General features: G+C 33.6%; 1 protein-coding gene across 4 annotated transcripts in view; it reads left to right on the top strand.

The window, feature by feature from the left end:
• Positions 1–21,841, top strand: part of LOC145242375 (leucine-rich repeat-containing protein 71-like) — a 124,076-nt gene that overhangs the window by 1,946 nt on the left and 100,289 nt on the right. For all 4 annotated transcript variants that reach the window (XR_013862721.1, XM_080105379.1, XM_080105378.1 and 1 more), the window contains exon 2: positions 5,273–5,469. Coding sequence is in view for 3 of the 4 variants with exons in the window: in XM_080105379.1 (XP_079961505.1) it covers positions 5,337–5,469 (133 nt within the window). In the remaining variant the exon portion in view is untranslated. The remainder of the gene's footprint in view (positions 1–5,272; positions 5,470–21,841) is intronic.

The raw sequence follows: 21,841 nt of genomic DNA, 5'->3' as shown, positions 1-21,841 counted from the left end.
TTTATGAACGAGGAGCCATATGATTGTAATTTACAGAACAAAGCGGAAATGTCCAAGGCAGACGGCATTAAAACATAGAAATGAAAAAACCAGAAGTTCTACCCTCCCAGACTTCGCCTTCTCTCTTCGAGAAAGGGTTAGTTTATTGCTAATCGCCTGAGGCACCTATGTCAGGAAATTCTGATGGGGTTGCACATGCATCTTTTGCAGGGACAATCCTATTTTCCGATCTTAATGTCACATTTCTTGCAGTGGGAGAGAAATAAATATCTAGGTTAGGTTTATATTAGTGTTTTTTTTTTTTTTTTTTTTTTAAATTGAGCCCATTCCCCTTTTCTCTCCAAATAAAGTAAAAAAATATAAAAAAAGGCAGAAAAAAAATCAAAAGTAACTGTTAGAAATTTGACAATTACATCATGCCTCCCATTGTATTTGTTTTAGACCAATCAAATTGGTTGATTGTATTTGCTGCAGGGCGATTCACCTTGGCAGGCTTTTTGCATGCGATCCTTTCCTTTTTAGTTCCAACCAAGACAGCCGCACAAGAAGGATCAATAGACCTCACCCACCACATATGAGGCATTTTTGGAGCCTCCAACCTTCGTCTCATTGAGACTTTGATTTTAAGCCTAAATGATTAGGTTAAGATATTAGTATGTGTGTCTCCTTGAGACTTTCATTTTACACCTGAATAATTAGGCTCAATTATTATCATATGGATTTCCAAGAGACTTTGAGGTCTAAATTGCCAACCTGTTATAAAGGACCTTTCCTTCAATGAACATTAATTCTGTAATATCGTCTCAAGGTGAGAATTGTATCTTTTCATCAGAAAACATCATAACAACATAACATAACAAAGACAGATGAACCTGCATCACCTTTTGAGGTTATTAACAACTCTTTATCAGAGGCAAAACGAGCATTCTTTTTTGCAACCGAGGAACTAATAAAATCTGTATTGAATTTTAAGGTAGTTGTTTTGTTGTAATTTGTCTAATTTTGCCACTCTCATGGAGCAAAAAACAGGTGAGATGAAATATCTTATAAAATAATATTGATTCACTTACTGCTTTCAAAAAAGTTTTTATATAGACGGAGGATGGGTGTTAAGTGGTAATTGACTTTAAGTTGGAGAAAAAAAAAAGAACAAAATTCATATTATTTGGATTCTTCAGACTATTGTCTGAACTTGAATGTCACAACGTTTTGGTCAATGTAACCCTCGAACTTCTTCAGGTGTATCTTGTCAAACTCGGAAATCATTCTGTTGAACTTAGGAATCTGTACAGAATTTCAAATAGAACCATGTTTCGTTGTAGTGATGGGAAATACGGTTCATTGTGTAATCAAACAACTCATCAGAGGTAAATAGATATTATTACAAATTGCAACAAAAAGACGAAACAAAAACAATAAAGTAAATCCAAAAGAAGGAAGACGGAAATCCAAAAATTTGAAAAAAACTTACTAAAAAGTGATATTCATAGAAAAGATCTCTCACCAAAAGATATATCCAATTATATATATATATATATATATATATATATATATATATATATATATATATATATATATATATATATATATATTATTATATATATATAATTATATATATATATATATATATATATATATATATATATATATATATATATATATATATATATATATATACTAGCTGGGCACCCAACGTTGTTTGGTTGTGCAATATGCTTAAGCATGATATTTTGATTTATGCAGATTGCATAATAGAATTGCATGATAAAATCAATCCTCTATTGAATATTATATATTACGAGGAATAATTTGCCCAATGGACTAATTCGCAAAGAAAAAAAAAAATAATAATAATAAATAAATAAATAATAATGATAATGTCGTTCATCAAATTCCATCTGTGTTTGTTTACAATATCACATCAGCTGATGTTTGGGTTTGACAATAATTGCCCTGGAAAAGTCACTTCTGATTAATGTTTAGTTTTAAAATATGCAAACAAAGAAATGATTTGTGGCTATTTTAAATGGCACCTCTTCTTTTATCATAACTTGAATTCATTAATAAGAGAAAATTGAAATACAATAGTGAGGTACACACGGACTTGAATATGGGATCATTTGATCTGTAGTCGAATGCTCTACAACTGACCTATGTTTCCCGATGTCAACAAATTTATTTTTTTTTCTAAGAAGAAATTTTTGTTGAGATTTTATTATCTCCCTTGCCGGTGCAACCTAAAATATCCCCCCGTAAAAATTCATTTTTATCTATAAGAAAGAAAGACTATTTTTAAGATTGGATTTTTTTTTTTTTGATTTTCGATACTTATCGGATGAATTTTTGTATAAAACATATCTAAGAACACTACCAGACATATAAATTACCTTTGTGGGAAATTTGCAAAAGATAGGCTCAACCATTTCGGAACTTATAAGGTAGGAACTCACACACACACACACACACACACACACACACACACACACACACACACACACACACACACACACACACACACACACACAATGACTTTTAGATAATAGTAGATATAGGAATAGAGATAGAGCTATAACATAGTTATCCACATGCACTCTCATATTTTTCTTGTTATTGAAATCAGTGAAATCGCCCATTTTTTAATCAAATGCTTGCCTACTCTAGTTAGAGACCAATCGCGATGCACCAGAAGGAAACTTCACATGCCTCCCTGCATTGACTTAGTCCACAATATATTGTACCTATTTACTATGCCTCCCCACAGGACAGAGTTAGACACCAGGGTCGTTTTTTAACGTGGAGAAAAGGTACAAAAATAAAAATTGTCTCAGTCGTGAAGGATTTCTCCTCCACCGAAAGAGAACAAGAAATGGAAGTGCAGCATCTAAAGAACAGATACTACACTTTGATCTTTACCAAAAGGCCAAGTGTAGTCAACATTGCACTGTAGGTAATGTACTGTTGTTTTTTTTTTTTTTTGTTTTCAAATATTTTTTTTACAGATAATGGCTTGAATTAAAGTTTAAAACATAAAAGTCAAGTATCATGGTTCTATTGTGCTCTAAACAGAAATATTCACTTCAAACCCACTCTTGTCATGTCAAAGAACCTACTGTTTATTTTATGTTGGGCCTTTCTTCTTGTGCAATGATAATGGCTTGAATTTAAGTTTAAAATGAAAAAGTCAAGTATCATACTTCAATTGTGTTTTAAACAGAAACATTCATTTCAAATAGGCCCATGTCATATCAAAGAACCTACTGTTGATTTTATGTGTCGGGCATTTTGGCTTGTGTGGTAATAAAACTTCTCAAATGCACTTGTGATGTTAGGCTGTGTAAGGTGTTAACTTTGGTCAAAATCGCCTGTTTCTTATTTCGTCGGATTATTTTGATTATCAATTATTGATACTTATCGAAGACATTCGGATACAAAACCTATCTAAGAACACTGCCAGCTAAATAAAGTACATTTGTATAAAATTTCATAAAAATTGGCCGAGCCGTTTCGGAGTCCATAGGGAAGGAACTCACACACACGTACACAAAATTCCTCGAAGTACAGCTATCGGCATGGCTGAATATTAAGAGATGAAAGAACAGCAAAACACCTGCATGTGCATAAAGTGTTTTATCTATAACCAAATAAATAGGCGATGCATAGAAGGGAGTTAACTCTTGTCAATCATTTAGGAAGTGAATCGCTATTAGATAGTTTTCATCAGCTGCCATTATTGCTAAAAATAACAACAAAACATAACTTATATATAAAATATATATATTATAGGTATAAGGTAATATGATTTAAGTAATAATCATGTATGTATGTTCCAACAATCTTTACTGTTATATAAAACAAACTGTGTGTGTGTGTGTGTGTGTGTGTGTGTGTGCGTGTGTGTATGTGTATGTGTGTATGTGTGTGTGTGTGTGTGTGTGTGTGGTGTGTGTGTGTGGTGTGTGTGTGTGGTGTGTGTGCGTGTGCGTGCGTGTGTTCTGTATGTATTCCTTAACGTCTGGGCCGATTTTCCACAAATTTTGCACAAATGTACTTTATGTGTCTGGCAATGTTCTTAAATAGGTTTTGTATAAGAATGTCTTCGAAAGTATCGATAATCATAAAAATCTGATGAAAGAAGGAACAGACGATTTTGACTAAAATTAACGTCTTATACGGCCTTACATCACAAATGCATTTAAGACGTTCTATTATGCACAAGCCGAAAGGCCCAACATATAAAATCAACAGTAGGTTTTTTGATATCACAGGGACGCATTTGAAATGAATGTTTCTGTTTAGAGCACAATTGAGTTATGATACTTGACTTTTACATTTTAAACTTGAATGCAAGCCATTATATAAAAATAATTTTATAAAATCAGTAGTAGGTTCTCTACAGTGCAATGTAAACTACGATGTATTGTAGACTAAATCACTGGGGAGGAGGCATGTAAATTTACCTCCTGGTGCACCATGGTGAGTCCCCAACTAAAACAAGCAATCAATCGATTTGATTGAAAAAGGGCGATTTTACTGATTTCAATGAAAATAAAATATGGGAGTATGAACCAGTTGTTGATCCTCATTCAATCCCGAGAAACGTCGAGTCTCCCTGCTAGTTTAACATAAACAACTAATCTGTGTACGATCGTTTCTGAGACGATACAAATTTTTATTGAAATAAAGCTTCTTTATCAGCACAGAGATTGGACACCAAATAGAAAATTGAATTATAGGATCAAGATTAAAGTGAAGATAATCAATAATCAAATTTATACAGTAAATCAGCAAGTTTATAGGCTATAGAAAAGTAAATCTAATTTAGCTAAAAAAACATTCACGTAAGAGCCATATCAAGTAAAGTAAAGATTGTTTACATTATAGATAATACAGTAGAACCTCGGGATACAGAATTTCTTAATTCCCTAAATGAAATTATATATATATATATATATATATATATATATATATATATATATATATATATATATATATATATATTATGAGAATAATGGAAATAGTATTCCAACGAAATAGAGAAATAAAAAGGAACAAACCGTTATGCGTTCATCAATGTTTCGTCTTCCAGAGGAAATCTCGAAATAAAGACGAAACATTGATGAACACATAACTCGGTTTGTTACTTTTAATTTCTCTCTCTCTCTCTCTCTCTCTCTCTCTCTCTCTCTCTCTCTCTCTCTCTCTCTCTCTCTCTAATATAACATATAAAGAATGTGCTTTATATTATTATAATTGATTGTTTTCTATGATGCAGATTAAAGTTTGTTGGATTGTCTTGTGCAATTCGATCCCTTTCCTCTGAAACCTGACAGACCAACATGGATAAGGGGAAAGACAAGAAGCAGCCCAAAGTAGAGAAGAAAGATAACAAAAAGAAAAAAATTGACCGAAAAGAGAAGAGCCCTTTCATCGCAAATTTGGATGCTGAAGAATATGAAGAAAAATCTTTAGGTAGGAATCATCTTTTAATCTAAAAAAAAAACAAAACAAAAACAAAAAACAACGTAATCTATTACTAAAAGAGACTAGCAAAAACATTGCTACCCCATCAGTTACCTATTTTTGCTAGGCTGATAGATCCACTCACAATATAAGGATAAATTTTAGAATTATCTAATATTTATACAAATTATTAGTTAAAAAACTATGTGGATGCACTATATATTTATAGATGTGTTTCGAAACATGACGTAAATCAAATTTATGACATCACGTAAAAGCTATAATTATTTTGTTTATGTTTTAAGATTTATGTATAAGAAAATCTAAGAAGGTCAGAGTCTTAAGTTTTCAGTTTCAATTTCCGGTCATTACATCCATTTTATTTGTTTATAATTTATTATCTTAAAAACTAAAGATTTCTAATATTTCGAAATGAGACAAATTTCGCTATGTATGTATTACATTATTTAAGAAATTGTGACAGACGCACACACTATCACATGCACACGCACACAAAATGCTTCTTATATTATGGAGTGACTTTGGTCTCTGTCCATCTGAAGTGGAAACTATACTAATCTATTACTTATACTCTTATACTTATTATGACTAAAGGAGATTTGATCTCTGTCTGAAGCTTAGGTCACGAATAGGCCACGTCCGTGGCCTTCGGGCCGTGATCAAAACTAGGACGTCCCCCAATATGAAAGGGTGAATGCGGTATTATGGTGAAAGAAGATACTAGCTGGGAGAAACTTTCGACTTTGTTTAGTTCTGGAGTGACAAGGATGACCAACGACCCCCAAAATCCCCCCTTTTGAGTTGGCCATGTGCCTAAGTTTTTTGTTCATCGTTGATTTTTTTCTGTATTTTTTTTTAACATGAATAAAAGATTTAATATCTCAAAGTGTAGTATCTGTTCCGGCAGATACTGCAAGCAAAGACCATATGTGGGGGCGACCCCACATATAAGACCTTGGTCAATGTAGGGGCAACCCTTCATACCAATTGTCACTATCCAGCTCCCCTACTCCCCGGGGAGCTGGTCCCCATTTCCCCTTCACTCCTCACATTAAAAATCGGCCTTGTGCCTAATTTGCTCGGTGGGGGAGCAAATAAATACCATCTTTTCCGGCAGATGCTGCAAGCTATGACTAGCAAAGACCAGATGTGGGGGCAACCCCACATGCCTGACCTTTAACCAGCTCCCATTTCCCACCTCTCGGGAGCTGGTCCCCTTTTTCCCTTCCCCCTCCCTTCACTCCTCACATTAAAAATTGGCCTTGTGCCTAATTTGCTCGGTGGGGGAGCAAATAAATACCATCTCTGTCTGAAGCTTAAACTATTACTTTTAATGTTTATACTATGTACTTTTATAGAAATTTGCTATCCGTCTTCTATTAATTTTACTATTGTACTATTTTTTAATGTGCGATTCAGTTATATATTAGCACATGTTTTTTTTTTTTTTACTGACTCTTTGATAAGAAAACTCAAAGATCTTGAATTGAAATGTTGGATGAAAGTTGAAAGATTCACCAAGACTTTGATATACAAACCATCAACAAGTGGGATTTGAATAGGATCCATCTGCCAAGTTTGGAGATTGAGATCATAGGCTGTCAAAAAATACATGTGAATAGCTGGAATCAAGGGGAAGTTTCCTCAGCCATTTTTAGCCTCCAACGACATTTCAGGATAAAACTAGACTGCAGTTGCAGACCAAAGGACTAGAGAATTGTCACTCTCATACTAATATAGGAATCCCCCTTCAGAAGATCTTCCATTCTGGTTCTGAAACACTGTGGTTCCAGTGGAGGATATTCAACTACCGTGAATAGAAATGCAGCAATCAGATGGAGTCATAAAATCGATGCAATCATCTGCAAATGGAAGATAATCATACAATGCAGCAGTGCCTTATCTGCATTCAATGTAGTTTGAAAGGTTTTGCAGATTGCAACAATAATGCAGTTTGACTGCATAAAAAAATGTGAAAACTGTCGTATGCAACTGGATTTCTGATATGATTTTCACATATTTTAGACTGTTATTTTTTTATCATTTTTGAATGATGATGAAAGAATTTTTTGTGAAGATAAATAAATGAATACCAAAACTTGAGTTAATACTGCATTTGAATATGAAAGGTAAGCAATGATAAAAAGAATTAATTAGTAATAATTTGTGAATCTAAATAAATAAAAATTGCAATACACTTTTTTTTTTTTTAAATAAAAACTGTTTAAGGTTCTATCGCATTCGAATATGGAAGTAAAGGAAATAATAATATGGAAGATAAATAATGATGAAAGAAATGAATTAGTATTTGTGAACCCAAATAAATGAATGTATTACAGTAAATTGTTTACTGAAACTTGTCACAGGTGATACTAATATTCAAATTTCACTTGCTTAATTTGAATATTATCGTTTTATCAACATCATTATCAAAGTGTGGGTAGGGAATACAAGCAAATCTCGTAAACATACGAGTGCCGCTATGCACATGTGAGCAACAATAGAGACTGTTTGAGTCAATATACATTTATGACTACGAGGGACGTTCCAAAAGTAATGTCTCCTATTTTTTATTCTGCCCGAATGGATCAGAGTGACGTTTCTGAATTTTTGGGATGAGGATTGGTTATTCATATTATTTGGATTCATCAGACTACTGTTCTCATCTTCAGTGTGATTTTCACAATGTTTCGGTCGATGTAACCTCCGACTTTCCTCAGGTGTATCTTGTCAAACTCGGGAATGTTTCTGTCAACTCAGGAATTTGGACGGAATTTTGCACGGAACCTTTTATTTACTTCACAAGGATAGCATGCTCTTGTTTCGTCAGCCATGACTAGATAGAGGTCCTAAGTAACTCGTAATTGTATATTTTGGTCGCACACGCTGAGAATTGAACCCTTAATCTTCAGAAGAATATCACTTTTCCACATGATTTTTTCAAGTACTCTGCACCACGGGTCCTTGCAAGAGTACTTGGAAAAATCAGTTGGAAAAGTTGTGAAAATCACACTCAAGATGAGAACAGTAGTCCGATGAATTCAAATAATACGGATTAGAGGGAATTACAAATCACATTTTAATGATGACTGAACTCATACATTCATCATCTGAAAGTTTCATCTCTCTTGCAGATATTGACAGTGTGAGACTAAGAAAGCAACCCTTGTTATGGACATGCATCAGAAGCAGAGATGCATGATTGAATTCCTTCATGCAAAAAACTGAATCAATCAACATTCACCGGCGCCTGTTGAATGTTTACAAAGCAGATGCAGCTGATGTCAGCACAATTAAGAGATGCGTCCGTTGATTTCAGAGTGTCAGCAGAGATGTGAGTCACAAAGCGTGGTCTAGACTTTTATGACCAAGGCATCATTCATTGTTGGCAAAAGTGCATGGAGAGTGGTGGTGACTATGTAACTAAATAAATTCTGGAGCACAAAATGTCGCCTATTTTAATGGTAACACTCTCATTTTCATAGCTCTTCAATATTTTAGTTTTTTAAGTAAAAAAATAGGAGACCTTACTATTGGAATGACTCTCATTGTCTGTCTTCACAAAGGATAACATGCAAGTAAACATTCAAGGTGTTAATATTAATGCCTCAAAACTAATTGCATGTCATAACAAGAAGGTAAAGAAGTCGCGTGAAGCACACAAGAAATAAGTTACTGTTGCTCCGTGGCTGTTCGTTCGTCACAAGGTGGGTGAGATCTGGCAAGTTCAGTGAACAATAAGAAAATAAGAGTACCCAACTCTTAAACCTCGGCGATATCTCACGAGATTTGTGGTCTCTTTTGACACCTTCCGACTAAACACTATTCTCCTAAAGAAAGATAATTTTAAAGGGAAATTGTATTTATCTCCCTTCCACTGTGGAAGATGTGACACAAGGTCGAAAAGTGAGATTTTAAATCAGCACCCTAGAGAAAGAGAACTCTGAATGAATAAAAAATGCCTGGGCAGCTCGATCTGCATTCTGAGTAGTGGTGCTTGTTGACCCCTGACCTCAATAATTGAAATTTACTAAAGATTATGTAGCTTTCAACAGGAATTGAACCTAAAATGATGCAGAGGATAGCTTTATGCTTAAAAAGTACATTGTATTATTTACAGTCATTCTGCTGCTATTGCATGGCTTCATGCAAAAACATGACGTTAAATTTACCAAAGTATTTTTGCATTTTTGTCACAATATCAAACATCTCTTATGATGTCAGATATAATGTTTCAATATAGTGTTTTAATATAACGTTTCAATATAATGTTTCAATATAGTGTTTTAATATAATGTTTCAATATAATGTTTCAATATAGTGTTTTAATATAATGTTTCAATATAATGTTTCAATATAGTGTTTTAATATAATGTTTCAATATAATGTTTCAATATAGTGTTTTAATATAATGTTTCAATATAATGTTTCAATATAGTGTTTTAATATAATGTTTCAATATAATGTTTCAATATAGTGTTTCAATATAATGTTTCAATATAATGTTTTAATATAATGTTTCAATGTAATGTTTCAATATAATTTTCAATATAATGTTTCAATATAGTGTTTTAATATAACGTTTCAATATAATGTTTCAATATAGTGTTTTAATATAATGTTTCAATATAATGTTTCAATATAATGTTTCAATATAGTGTTTTAATATAATGTTTCAATATAGTGTTTTAATATAATGTTTCAATATAATGTTTCAATATAATGTTTTAATATAACGTTTCAATATAATGTTTTAATATAACGTTTCAATATAATGTTTCAATATAGTGTTTTAATATAATGTTTCAATATAGTGTTTTAATATAATGTTTCAATATAATGTTTCAATATAATGTTTCAATATAATGTTTCAATATAGTGTTTTAATATAATGTTTCAATGTAATGTTTCAATATAATTTTCAATATAATGTTTCAATATAGTGTTTTAATATAACGTTTCAATATAATGTTTCAATATAGTGTTTTAATATAATGTTTCAATGTAATGTTTCAATATAATTTTCAATATAATGTTTCAATATAGTGTTTTAATATAATGTTTTAATATGATTTTCAATATAATGTTTCAATACAATTTTCAATATAATGTTTTAATATAGTTTTTCAATATAATTTTCAATATAATGTTTCAATATAGTTTTTCAATATAATATTTCAATATAATGTTTCAATATAATGTTTCAATATAATTTTTCAATATAGTGTTTCAATATAGTGTTTCAATATAGTTTTTCAATATAGTGTTTCAATATAATGTTTTCAATATAATATTTCAATATAACGTTTAAATATAATCTTTCAATATAATCTTTCAATATAACGTTTCAATATAATTTCTCAATTAAACAAGATTGCGCATTGCGCATTCTCATGACAGTTTTGTGAGTCTTACTTCTTCCATGCTGGCTCATGATAAATTGGAAGTGAGCATTTTGATTTTGACAGCATCATTAACAGATTGCCTTACCACGCCAACAGCTTCCTCTATCCAGTTTGGATTTTAAACAGAGTGCCCTTCTTTTTTCTAGGTGTAATAGACAATTCTTGGAGGTGTAATTTACCAAGCACATTGAACTGTTATTCGCAGTCAATTGATGGTTGGATATAGAAATACTCAACAAATGGATTTCATCATTTTCGTAGTTTTTTGTGCAAAGCAAACTTTCCTTACAAACAATTATCTTTATAATAATATATGTGAAATAAGGATGTTTTCAGTTTTAGTTTTTACATAAAACTCGAACTCGGCACCCATTTTCTTTCAAGGCTACTGTATCAACACATTACATATGAGTCATATAAAAATATCTGATATCATGAGAAATATAATAAGAAAGTTTATGCTTGATGTAAGAGAGATGAAAATAATAGTTTATGTCTGATATAAGATATAAAAAGAAATACATCATATCTTTTAATGATTTGGACTAGGTGGCCTTTTTTTCTGTCTGACTGAGATATATTATTGAGCAATTCTAGGAGGTTGACTCTCCCAGGCTTTACCTTCTTGAAAAAGGGTTATTTTATTGCTAATTGCTTGAGGTATCTCTATCATGGAGTGCTGATAGGACCCAGACATTTTTCATAGCTGCTCTTGCCCTTGAGTGCTGGCTTTCTAACCCTTACTTTTCGACCTTGTGTCACATCTTCCCACGGTGGGAGGGAAGTAAATACTAGCTTGGGCAAGAAGAATGTAAATGCTGGGGTTTTCCTCCATCTTGGTTTTACTGATAGCATCCAAAGGAATAGTTCGGATAACAGAATCAACTTGACTGGTGGAACTGTCATAGGCTGAAAACCATCGCACGACATTTGCCAAGTATTTTCCAATAACTTTTTTTTTTTATATAGGCATCACCACTTATCAAGGTCCGGAGGTCACTCGAGGATAATAGTTAGAGAGTGTACAGTAATCACTTGGACAATATAGTAATTGTTAGTAATGGAAATTCGGTAAATTTGTTAACTTAAGTGGAACGGTTCATCAAGAACTTGATGTTGATTCACTCAATAGAAGAGACCGTCATAAACTGGGCATAAACTTTCTTTTGCATACAACACTTATTTTATTGGACTTGTGTGATGAAGAAGAATCTTGAATTGTATACTTGTTTCAGTTGCGATCTCGTTTGAAATCTAGCGTAAGGTTTAAGTTGATATAAAGATTCGATGAGGCTGGATTTGGAATGAGATCACAGCTGAAACATGTATACATCATATCTCCTAATGATAAATTTAACATAAATTGTTTTACGATATCGCTTACAACATTTGATGGAAATGTCTTTTATCAAACTCTTTTCTTATTTGATGCAATGCAAACATTCAGAAACTTTTCCTCCCTACATACTCTGCCATCTTTTCCGCCTTCGCTGGCTGAATGGGGTGTGATGTGTCAGAACAACTTTTTCAATGCTTCATTTCTTCCTTGCCAGATGAAGAGGACGATCAGTTGTCGGAGACGAGCCGTTCAGTCAGCAGTTATGTGGCAATCATTGGTAATTGCATGCGTGTGTGATGCGCAGTCCTCTCGTCCATTGTCACGTGTTTAATATTTAGATTGAGGAGCAAATAAAAAAACAAAGAAAATAGCAATTTTATCACTGCTTTATTTTTTTTTGCAATTTGTGTCACTCTTCATTTGTCGTTCTTTTTTTTATATTTTGGCAACATAAGAAATTTAATTTCAACATTCAACTGAGAATCAAATATATTAGATATGTATATATATATATAGTTGTAGATACAAATCTATGCTTTATTGTTTTAGTGTTTTATTTGTTGTTTGTGATCATGTAACAATTCCATTCTTAACGTTGTGTGTAACGAATTGATAAAGAATTTTTGTGCTTAAGATGTTATTATGGACACTAAATTTGTGAAACATATGTAAGCAAGAGTAAATAATCTATTATATAAATCTCACCTGTCTGTTTAAATGTATGTATGTATGTATGTATCGCCATGTGTGTTTGTGTGTATGTATGTGTGTGTTGGGGTGGAGAGGGCTCCCGTAAGCCGTGGTGAAGGCAACCTTTCTAGGAGAAGCAAATCTCTGATTTAAAAAACCATAAAGCGGGAGACCAGTACCTGCATTAAGCTGGTCTGCAGTTTAACTTGTTGCTGGCTATCTTGCTCTTGCTTGTTGCTGGATCTCAACATTTTGAACTGAGAGAGAGACTTAGCTGTCGTACAAAACTAAGACTCTGTAACATCATCTGTGTATAGATACTCCCTCAAGCATTTGTCTATAAAAATGGTCCTGTGGGATGGAAATCATTTTTGGCCTCATGGACTTTAAGTCTCTGAGGAAGTGGCACTTGTCTGACAAGACGTTGCAATCCTCATGTATCATCAAAACTTTCGACAGAGGCAACAGATTCTGACAAGATGGATATCATTTTGAAACTCGACGTCTTGGTCAACAAATATCGAAAACTTGGCCAAAAACGTTAATTCCTTCATCCTAAACTCGACCGTTTTATATAAGAAGGGGTCGATTTTTTTTACTGACTTTTTAGCAAGTCATCGTCACCGTTGGATTGACTTTGGTTAATTTCAATGCTTTTGACTTCCGGTCACGTCAAGTAGACATCGGCTAAGACGTCAGATTTTCTTTCACTTTCTTTTCTGCCTTCACGGCATGAGTTCGAGTCTACCTACCTACTACCACTTTTTTTTTCTCAACACACACCTCCAAACACCCGGGCAACACCGAGCACCAGGCTAGTATTTTATAAGGTTCAATTTTTTCTACATAATTATAAAATATTGATTGTCATGAATTTTGTATTCTACTAAGTTATACATGATGATGATTGCAACGTATTGTCAGACGAGTGCCACTCCCTCAGACACTTTAAGTCCATGAGCCCAAAAATGACTTTTTTTTTTTTAGTCCTACTGGTGGATTCACACACTCAAGCAGGCATGACACTGAAGACGGTCATTGAGATCAATTATTACATGCTTCCAGCATTTCAAGCCTCCACGCGTCACAACTTTTCCATCGCCACAGGACCATTTTTATAGACAAATGCCTGAAGGAGTATCTATACACAGATGATGTTACAGAGTCTTAGCTTTGTACAACAGCTAAGTCTCTCTCTCTGTTCAAAATGTTGAGATCCAGCAACAAGCAAGAGCAAGATAGCCAGCAACAAGTTAAAGTACAGACCAGCTTAATGCGGGTACTAGTCTCCCACTTTATGGTTTTTTAAATCAGAGATTTGCTTCTCCTAGAAAGATTGCCTTCACCACGGCTTACGGGAACCTTCTCCACCCCAACACACACATAGATACATACAAACATACATGGTGCTAGTTGGCCGTTTACCCCGAAAAAGGGTTCATTCGCCCTTAGAAATGTTTTGTTTTTAATCCTTCAGAGAGACTAGCCATCCTTCTCACCAAACAAGTTTTTATGGTTTTTTAAATCAGAGATTTGCTTCTCCTAGAAAGGTTGCCTTCACCATGGCTTACGGGAGCCCTCTCACCCCAACACATACATACATACACACAAACACACATGGCGAACCAGTTTAGTTGCCGGTGACCCGATTATGAGGCAGGTAGTACTGGGTTACATAGTACCAGTAGCATATGATATGACCTGTCATAAGTTATACATACATACATACATACATACATACATACATGCATATAAATTTACATATATATATACACACATATATATATATATATAAATATACATATATATATATATACACACACATATATATACATATACACATATATACATATGCATATATATATACATATATGATGATTGCTACTTCTTGACAGAAGTTGGCCATCTCTTTAGGTAAGTGTTGTGCGGCTGTGTGTACATATGTGACTTTTAAATCCAGCTTTAGTCCTACATGAAAGTATACATACGTGACATAAAAACTTTCCATCTTGTAAAGGGGTTCACATAATAATATTGTGAATCCTTGAATGTCGTGTCAGGCTACTTTTAGATTTGCAGATTAGACCACAAATATGACAACTTAGCATTACTGGATGTGCTGTAAAATCCTCCTCATAAGACTGTCGTTCCTGTCTTTGTGTGATTTCAGATGATTTACAAAACCAGCTTTTGACAAAACGTATCTGCCACATACAGTGCATTTCAGTTCCTGTTGTAATTTCTCGGACATATTTTCATTCTGCTTTCTCGAAACACGTTTTAAAAAAGCAAGATCTATACACTGCTCTTCAAAACTTTTACAACTTTCTCTGATGGTTTTTCTCGATAGTGAGCGATCTTTTGCTTGGGCTTCCCAGTTATGTACATCCAACTCAAATATTTTGAAGTTGTTTTTTAGAGAATCCTTAAACATTTTTCTTGGTTTATGTTGTGGTCTATCTTGCCATAAAACAATTGTTTATAAAGTACTTTGTCCTCCATCCTTACCACTTGTCCAGTCCAGTGCATCTGATTTTGAATGATTTTCATTTCAACACTAGTACTATTTGATCGTTCAAGAACTACTGTGTCAGATATTAGAGTCTTCAGTTAATATTAAGTATTCTCCAAGTACAACTTTGATGAAACCTTTCCAATAACTTGAGATGCCTTCTATATGTTGTTCAAATTTCTGACCCATACAGCAGCATAGTGATAACGCATGCTTCATAAACACTTAGCTTTGTTTTTGATGTGATTCCCCGATCTAACCACACACGTTTCTCCAGTTTGCCAAAAACAGAAATGGCTATTCTGTGATTTATCTCAGCATCAAGCATACAGCCTTTACTCAACGTACTATCCATTATACAAAATTGTCCGTGACATTTAGCATCTTAGCATCAACCAAGATGTTTGGTTCAATATATAGCGTTCCTATAGGAGAGGAATACATAACATGTTTTTCTTGAGGCTGATGGTACGTCCAAAAGCTTTAAAAGCCTCTGATAACTTGTTCATAATCATCTGTCTGTCTACTTCTGAATGTGAAACAAGGTCTGCATCATCTGCATATAGAAGTTCAGGAACAAGGTTCTGAAAAGTTTTTAACTTTGCGTTGTGACGTCTAAGGTTAAAAAATTTACCTGATGTACGAAACCAAAACTTCACCCCAATATCGCAATTGTTAAAAGGATGCACCAAAATATATGGAAAATAATGTAGAAGCAAGGATATCACCCTATTTCACACTGTTTTCAACAGCTATTGGATCAGACAGAGATCCATTAATATATATATATATATATACACACACATACAAACATATATATATATATATATATATATATATATATATGTTTAAAATTAAAATGTTTAAATTCAATGCTATTTCACGCGGTTAATGGTAGCCGAATGGATACGGTCTCCGCTAATCGAGCCAGAGATGTCTCGTGTTGCTGGGTTCGAATCGTTTGGCTGGTGTTAATCGTGACACCCTGCACTGAAGAATCCCGAAAGGATGAAGCACTAGTGTCTGTAGGTATTTAATTATTATAATAAAAATATAATTATATATATATATATATATATATATATATATATATATATATATATATATATATATATATATAAGCTTTCCTTGACTAACTATAACGTTCATAATTCCATTTTGCAGTATGATCCTGGTCAAAAAATGAGTTACGCATCGATTAATTGGTCATGAGGCTATTATTTGAATGTTAACTTAGTGTCAAACCTCTACCCTCCCTCACATGTACTGATGAATAAAGATATCATCTCTGAAATGATCGTACATGAATCTAGAATTCATGACCAATGAAGATTTTAGTATGAAAAAAAAGGCAGTTAAGTTATCAAATGCCTTTTTTTCATACGAAAATCTTTTATGAATTATTGCACCTGTGTTAAATATATCAATTCTATAAAAACAACACATGAAGGACATTCCAAAAGTAATGTCTCCTATTTTCATTCCGCCCGAATGGATCAAAGAAGACTACAATTTGCATTGTTATGATGACTGAACTTATGCATTCATGATCTGAAAATTTCATTTCCCTATTGCAGATATTGATGGTGTGAGACTCTAAGAAAGGAAACCCTGTCATAGACGTGCATCAGAAGCAAAGATGCGTCAGTGAATTTCTCCACGCAGAACAAGTTGACTTGATCAACATTCATCAGCACCTGTTGATGTTTATGAAGCCGATTCAGTTGATGTCAGCACAGTTAGGAGATGGATTCGTCGATTTCAAAGTGTTGACAGAAATGTGAGTGACAAAGCGCACTCTGGACATTTGCAGCTGGGACATTGTTCACATTGTTAGCAAAAGTGTATTGAGAATGGTGGTGACTATGTAGAAAAATAAATTTTGGAGCACAAAATGTCACCTGTTTTAATGTTACTACTGCTGTCTTCTTAGCAATTCAATGTTTCTATTTTTTAGTTAAAAAATAGGAGACCTTACTTTGGAATGACCCTCATATATATACATATACACTCACAAATCTATCTATAAGTAATTTTAAACACTTTATGATTTTAATAAAAAAGAATAGACTAATTGAAGGGCGGTTTGTATGGGTGAAATTTTAATAGTGAAAGATTTCAGCTCTTTTCTATTTCTCTTTTCTTTGCTTTTCTTGTCTTTGGCCAATGTCGTATCCATATAATTTCTGGCTGTTTGATTTACTGAATATGGGAGGAGATGGAGGAATGTACGGCTGACAAATATATTAGAGGCAGAGAGAGGACTGTAAGTTTTAATTGTTGTCAGTTTGCTGAAGGTAATCTTTGCTAATAACGTTTCATTGTTTATATATTATCTTTTTACTTCTATTTTTTATTTCTTGTTTATTGATTTATTTAGTATATTAGCCTTTCATTTAATCATTTTTAGTTATTGTTGAAACCCTGTCCAATAATTAATTCTTTTTTTATCAATAAACAGGCAAAGGAGATTTATGCAAGTTTAAAGAAATAAAATGACGAGACAAAAAATATTCAAACTTTTCATTAAATGAACTAGAGAATGCACAGTGCTGACAGCCTTGTACCAGCCGCACCACATTGCCACACTTGCCATCACAATTGCTGCCTTTGCTATCAGTGTGTCCGTTTTTGACAGCACGTTGTTTTGTCACTTTGAAAAGAACAGAAACACTGCCTCACCACAAAGCTTCCAATTCTGATTCGATTTCCCAAATTATCTCCCCTTTCTTTCTCCCCAAATGATCTCTGCCTCTTCTCCCCAAAAATAACCTCCACTCCTCTTCCCCAAATCACCTCTGCTTCTCCTTCCTAAATCACTGCCTCCTTCTCAAATCACCTCCACCTCTTCTAAAATTACCTCTACTTCTCCTTTGTAAATCACCTCTTCTTCCCCTCCCCAAATCACCTCCACCTCTCCACCTCAAATCACCTCCATCTCTCCTCCCAAAACCACCTCCCCTTTCTAAATCACCTCTGCCCTCCTTCCCAAATCACCTCGCCTCTCCTCCCCAAATCACTTCCACCTCTCCTCTCTAAATCACTTCCACCTCACCCTCACCTCCCCAAAACACCTCCACGTCTCCTTCCTAAATCACCCCTCCCTTACCTTTCGAAATCAACCATGTCTCTCTTCCCCAAATCATGCCCCCCCCCACAAATCACCCCCCCCCTCTTCTCCCCAAACCAACTTCTCACCCATCTGCCCTTATACACATTTGGATTAATTTTACATGTTCTAAGAAACGCCTTATTTGAATTTTACTGTTGAAATTTCGGTACTTTTGAACTTTCTTGATTGGAGCAATTTTGTTTTGGTTAATTTGAGATTTCGTATTGCCTATTACTACGCTGTTATGTTATTTTCTGTACATAAAAAATAAATAAGGCTGTTAGGAGACAAATATATTTTCTGTACATAAAAAAAAAAGGCTGTTAGGAGACAGATATATTTTCTGTACATAAAAAATAAATAAGGCTGTTAGGAGACAGATATATTTTCTGTACATAAAAAATAAATAAGGCTGTTAGGAGACAGATATATTTTCTGTACATAAAAAATAAATAAGGCTGTTATGAGAAAGATATATTTTCTGTACATAAAAAATAAATAAGGCTGTTATGAGAAAGATATATTTTCTGTACATAAAAAATAAATAAGGCTGTTAGGAGACAGATATATTTTCTGTACATAAAAAATAAATAAGGCTGTTAGGAGACAGATATATTTTCTGTACATAAAAAATAAATAAGGCTGTTAGGAGAAAGATATATTTTCTGTACATAAAAAATAAATAAGGCTGTTAGGAGAAAGATATATTTTCTGTACATAAAAAATAAATAAGGCTGTTAGGAGAAAGATATATTTTCTGTACATAAAAAATAAATAAGGCTGTTAGGAGAAAGATATATTTTCTGTACATAAAAAATAAATAAGGCTGTTAGGAGAAAGATATATTTTCTGTACATAAAAAATAAATAAGGCTGTTAGGAGAAAGATATATTTTCTGTACATTTGCAGATTGCACCCCCCCCGTCCCTCCGAAAAAAAAAGAAATTCCACTATTTTTAATGATTAAGCTTGAACACATTTAAAAATTGACGACAAAAAGCAAAACAAAACAAATAAATGTTATTTTAGAATTTAAAATGTTTGAAAAGAAGTCAGTTTTGTATATAAATTTAACATAGAATGATTTCTCATTTCCTGTTTTGGCATTTAGCGCTAAGCACATTCTTTTACTACTAACTCTAAGTCCGAGTGGCTGCTAGTTAAGGTTAGGTTTAGAATCAAGTTAGAAGGCGGCATAATCACGTTGACACATCGGTTCTCATTAGATCACCGAAGTTAAACAATGTTGACCCTGGTCAGTACCAGATGGTTGACCATTTAAGAATATCAGGGGTTGTATGTAGAAGGACGTTAACACTTATGGCAGCTCCTGCATCTCACTTGGCCTCCAGCTGTCTCGACTTTGTTCTGCCGTTGGATCAGGTTGGTGGCGACAAGAGAGCAAGACTGGCTCTGCAGAAACCACCTTCACTCTAAGCAAACTCCCAACATGTGCCATCCATCATCCATAGGAGATGAGATAATTTTTGTCAATCAGGCGGACAAACATTATTTATTGTTAGAAGATCGTAACAAATGTTTTGAAGAATAATTTATTCGAAGAAAACAAAGTTATTGGAATGTTTATAAAAACATGATTTATTGGGAAGAATGAATGTTTTTGATATACAGCTGTCTCACTTCGAATTATCATTCAGTATAGGTGGAAGAAAGTTGAACAGTATCCTAATGAAGAAAAAGTAGAAAGTTCTTTAGGCTTTTGTTACTCTTCAAGCGAAAATAGTCAATGCTTTAGTGTCCAGTGGACAGGGACAGAAGAGAGAGAGAGAGAGAGAGAGAGAGAGAGAGAGAGAGAGAGAGAGAGAGAGAGAGAGAGAGAGAGAGAGAATGTATTTCCTTGTTGCTATCAGTTTTTTCTGCTGACCGACTGTAATTCCCAAAGTGGCTGAATAAGTCTTCAGGGAACAGATGAAATCAATAAACAGAGTGTAGTATCTGTTCTGATGCTACTCTACAGTTAATTTGTCCTTAGTCAATGTAGAGGAAACCCTTCTATTCTAAGGCAATTTTTATTTTTGACTACTGCCAGCATGACCCTTTTTAGGAAGTTGTTTATTAAAAACGATCTTGTCACATATTGCTCTCATGGGGAAGCGATCAAATACCAATAACTTGTGAAAGCTGTTTGGTCAGCATGTAATCAAATTGTCTAGCAACGAAATTTCTCCATATGAAAAAATATCTAAGTCTTTATTTATGACTGCTACATAACCTCCTGCTTAACCAGAAACCTGAGAGAAAGAAAGAGAAAAAAATGTAGTCCTTTGTCAAATATGGCAGGTGTAGAACAACAAAAATAGCAAATAAAAATATGTTAATTCGACTCCATTCTGAGAATTTTAAACTTTATGTTGCTCAAAAATCTTCCAGATTGGCATTTCCTCAGATCTATTGAGAGAAACATAAAAGTTAATGCATATCTGAACAGATTTTCATCATTATTAACAGTACCAAGCAAATGGATCTACCTCACCATGTTTTTGTTTTTCATGTGGATCACACTGATAATATCTTTATTACTCTTAGTTGCTGGCAGTCCTGAATGCGACTTTCGTTTCAGTACATCTATTACATTGGAAGCGATGGAAATAGTGATTTCTGTGCGCAATGGCAGCAGGACATTCTAGTGAGAACCAGAGCTGTTCAACAATACTCATTTGAACAATCAAACCGTCTCAAAATGCATATAATGACAATTTATTTCAGATTAAATCATATTTTTAATTGAACCATTCCAGCATAGCACAGATTCTGAACCAGTTTCAATTCGAAACTCATTTCAAATGTTGTTCACACAAAGAAATGGAAATACATGAAATAACATTCTGAATCTTACATGACGATAAGATGTGTTTAAAGAACAAATGAAACATTTTAAAAATGGCGGTTAATCTTTATATAAAGACATTCGAAGTATAATTTACGAGTGTCGACCCCCTGGCTTGTGGGTAGAACTGCTGTCTATCACGTAAATGGTTATGGGTTCGATTCCTGGCTTGGGATGATGTCTAGTCACACTGAAAAGCTTTGATACAATGAAACAGTCTGTGAATGACTATATAAATTATGTATATTTGCTGTGGGAAGTTCTAAGCATTAAACAAAACAAAGATGTAATTAAGGATTTTAGGTATTAATGGCACAGCTAAAAAATTGCACCCCAAAAATGGCACAGTAAAGCATGATCCACATATAGATTTCCGTTTATATATCTTTGCACATCTTTTATCCTCAAATATGGGTTAGAATATCATTTTATATATTTTCAAATATAGTTGACT

The sequence above is a fragment of the Euprymna scolopes genome, chromosome 21 (assembly GCF_053919585.1).
Source record: "Euprymna scolopes isolate OS-2025 chromosome 21, ASM5391958v1, whole genome shotgun sequence".
In the NCBI taxonomy this organism is placed as follows: domain Eukaryota; kingdom Metazoa; phylum Mollusca; class Cephalopoda; order Sepiida; family Sepiolidae; genus Euprymna; species Euprymna scolopes.
The sequence above is the reverse complement of the archived record's forward strand: the minus strand, read 5'-3'. Positions and strand labels throughout refer to the sequence as shown.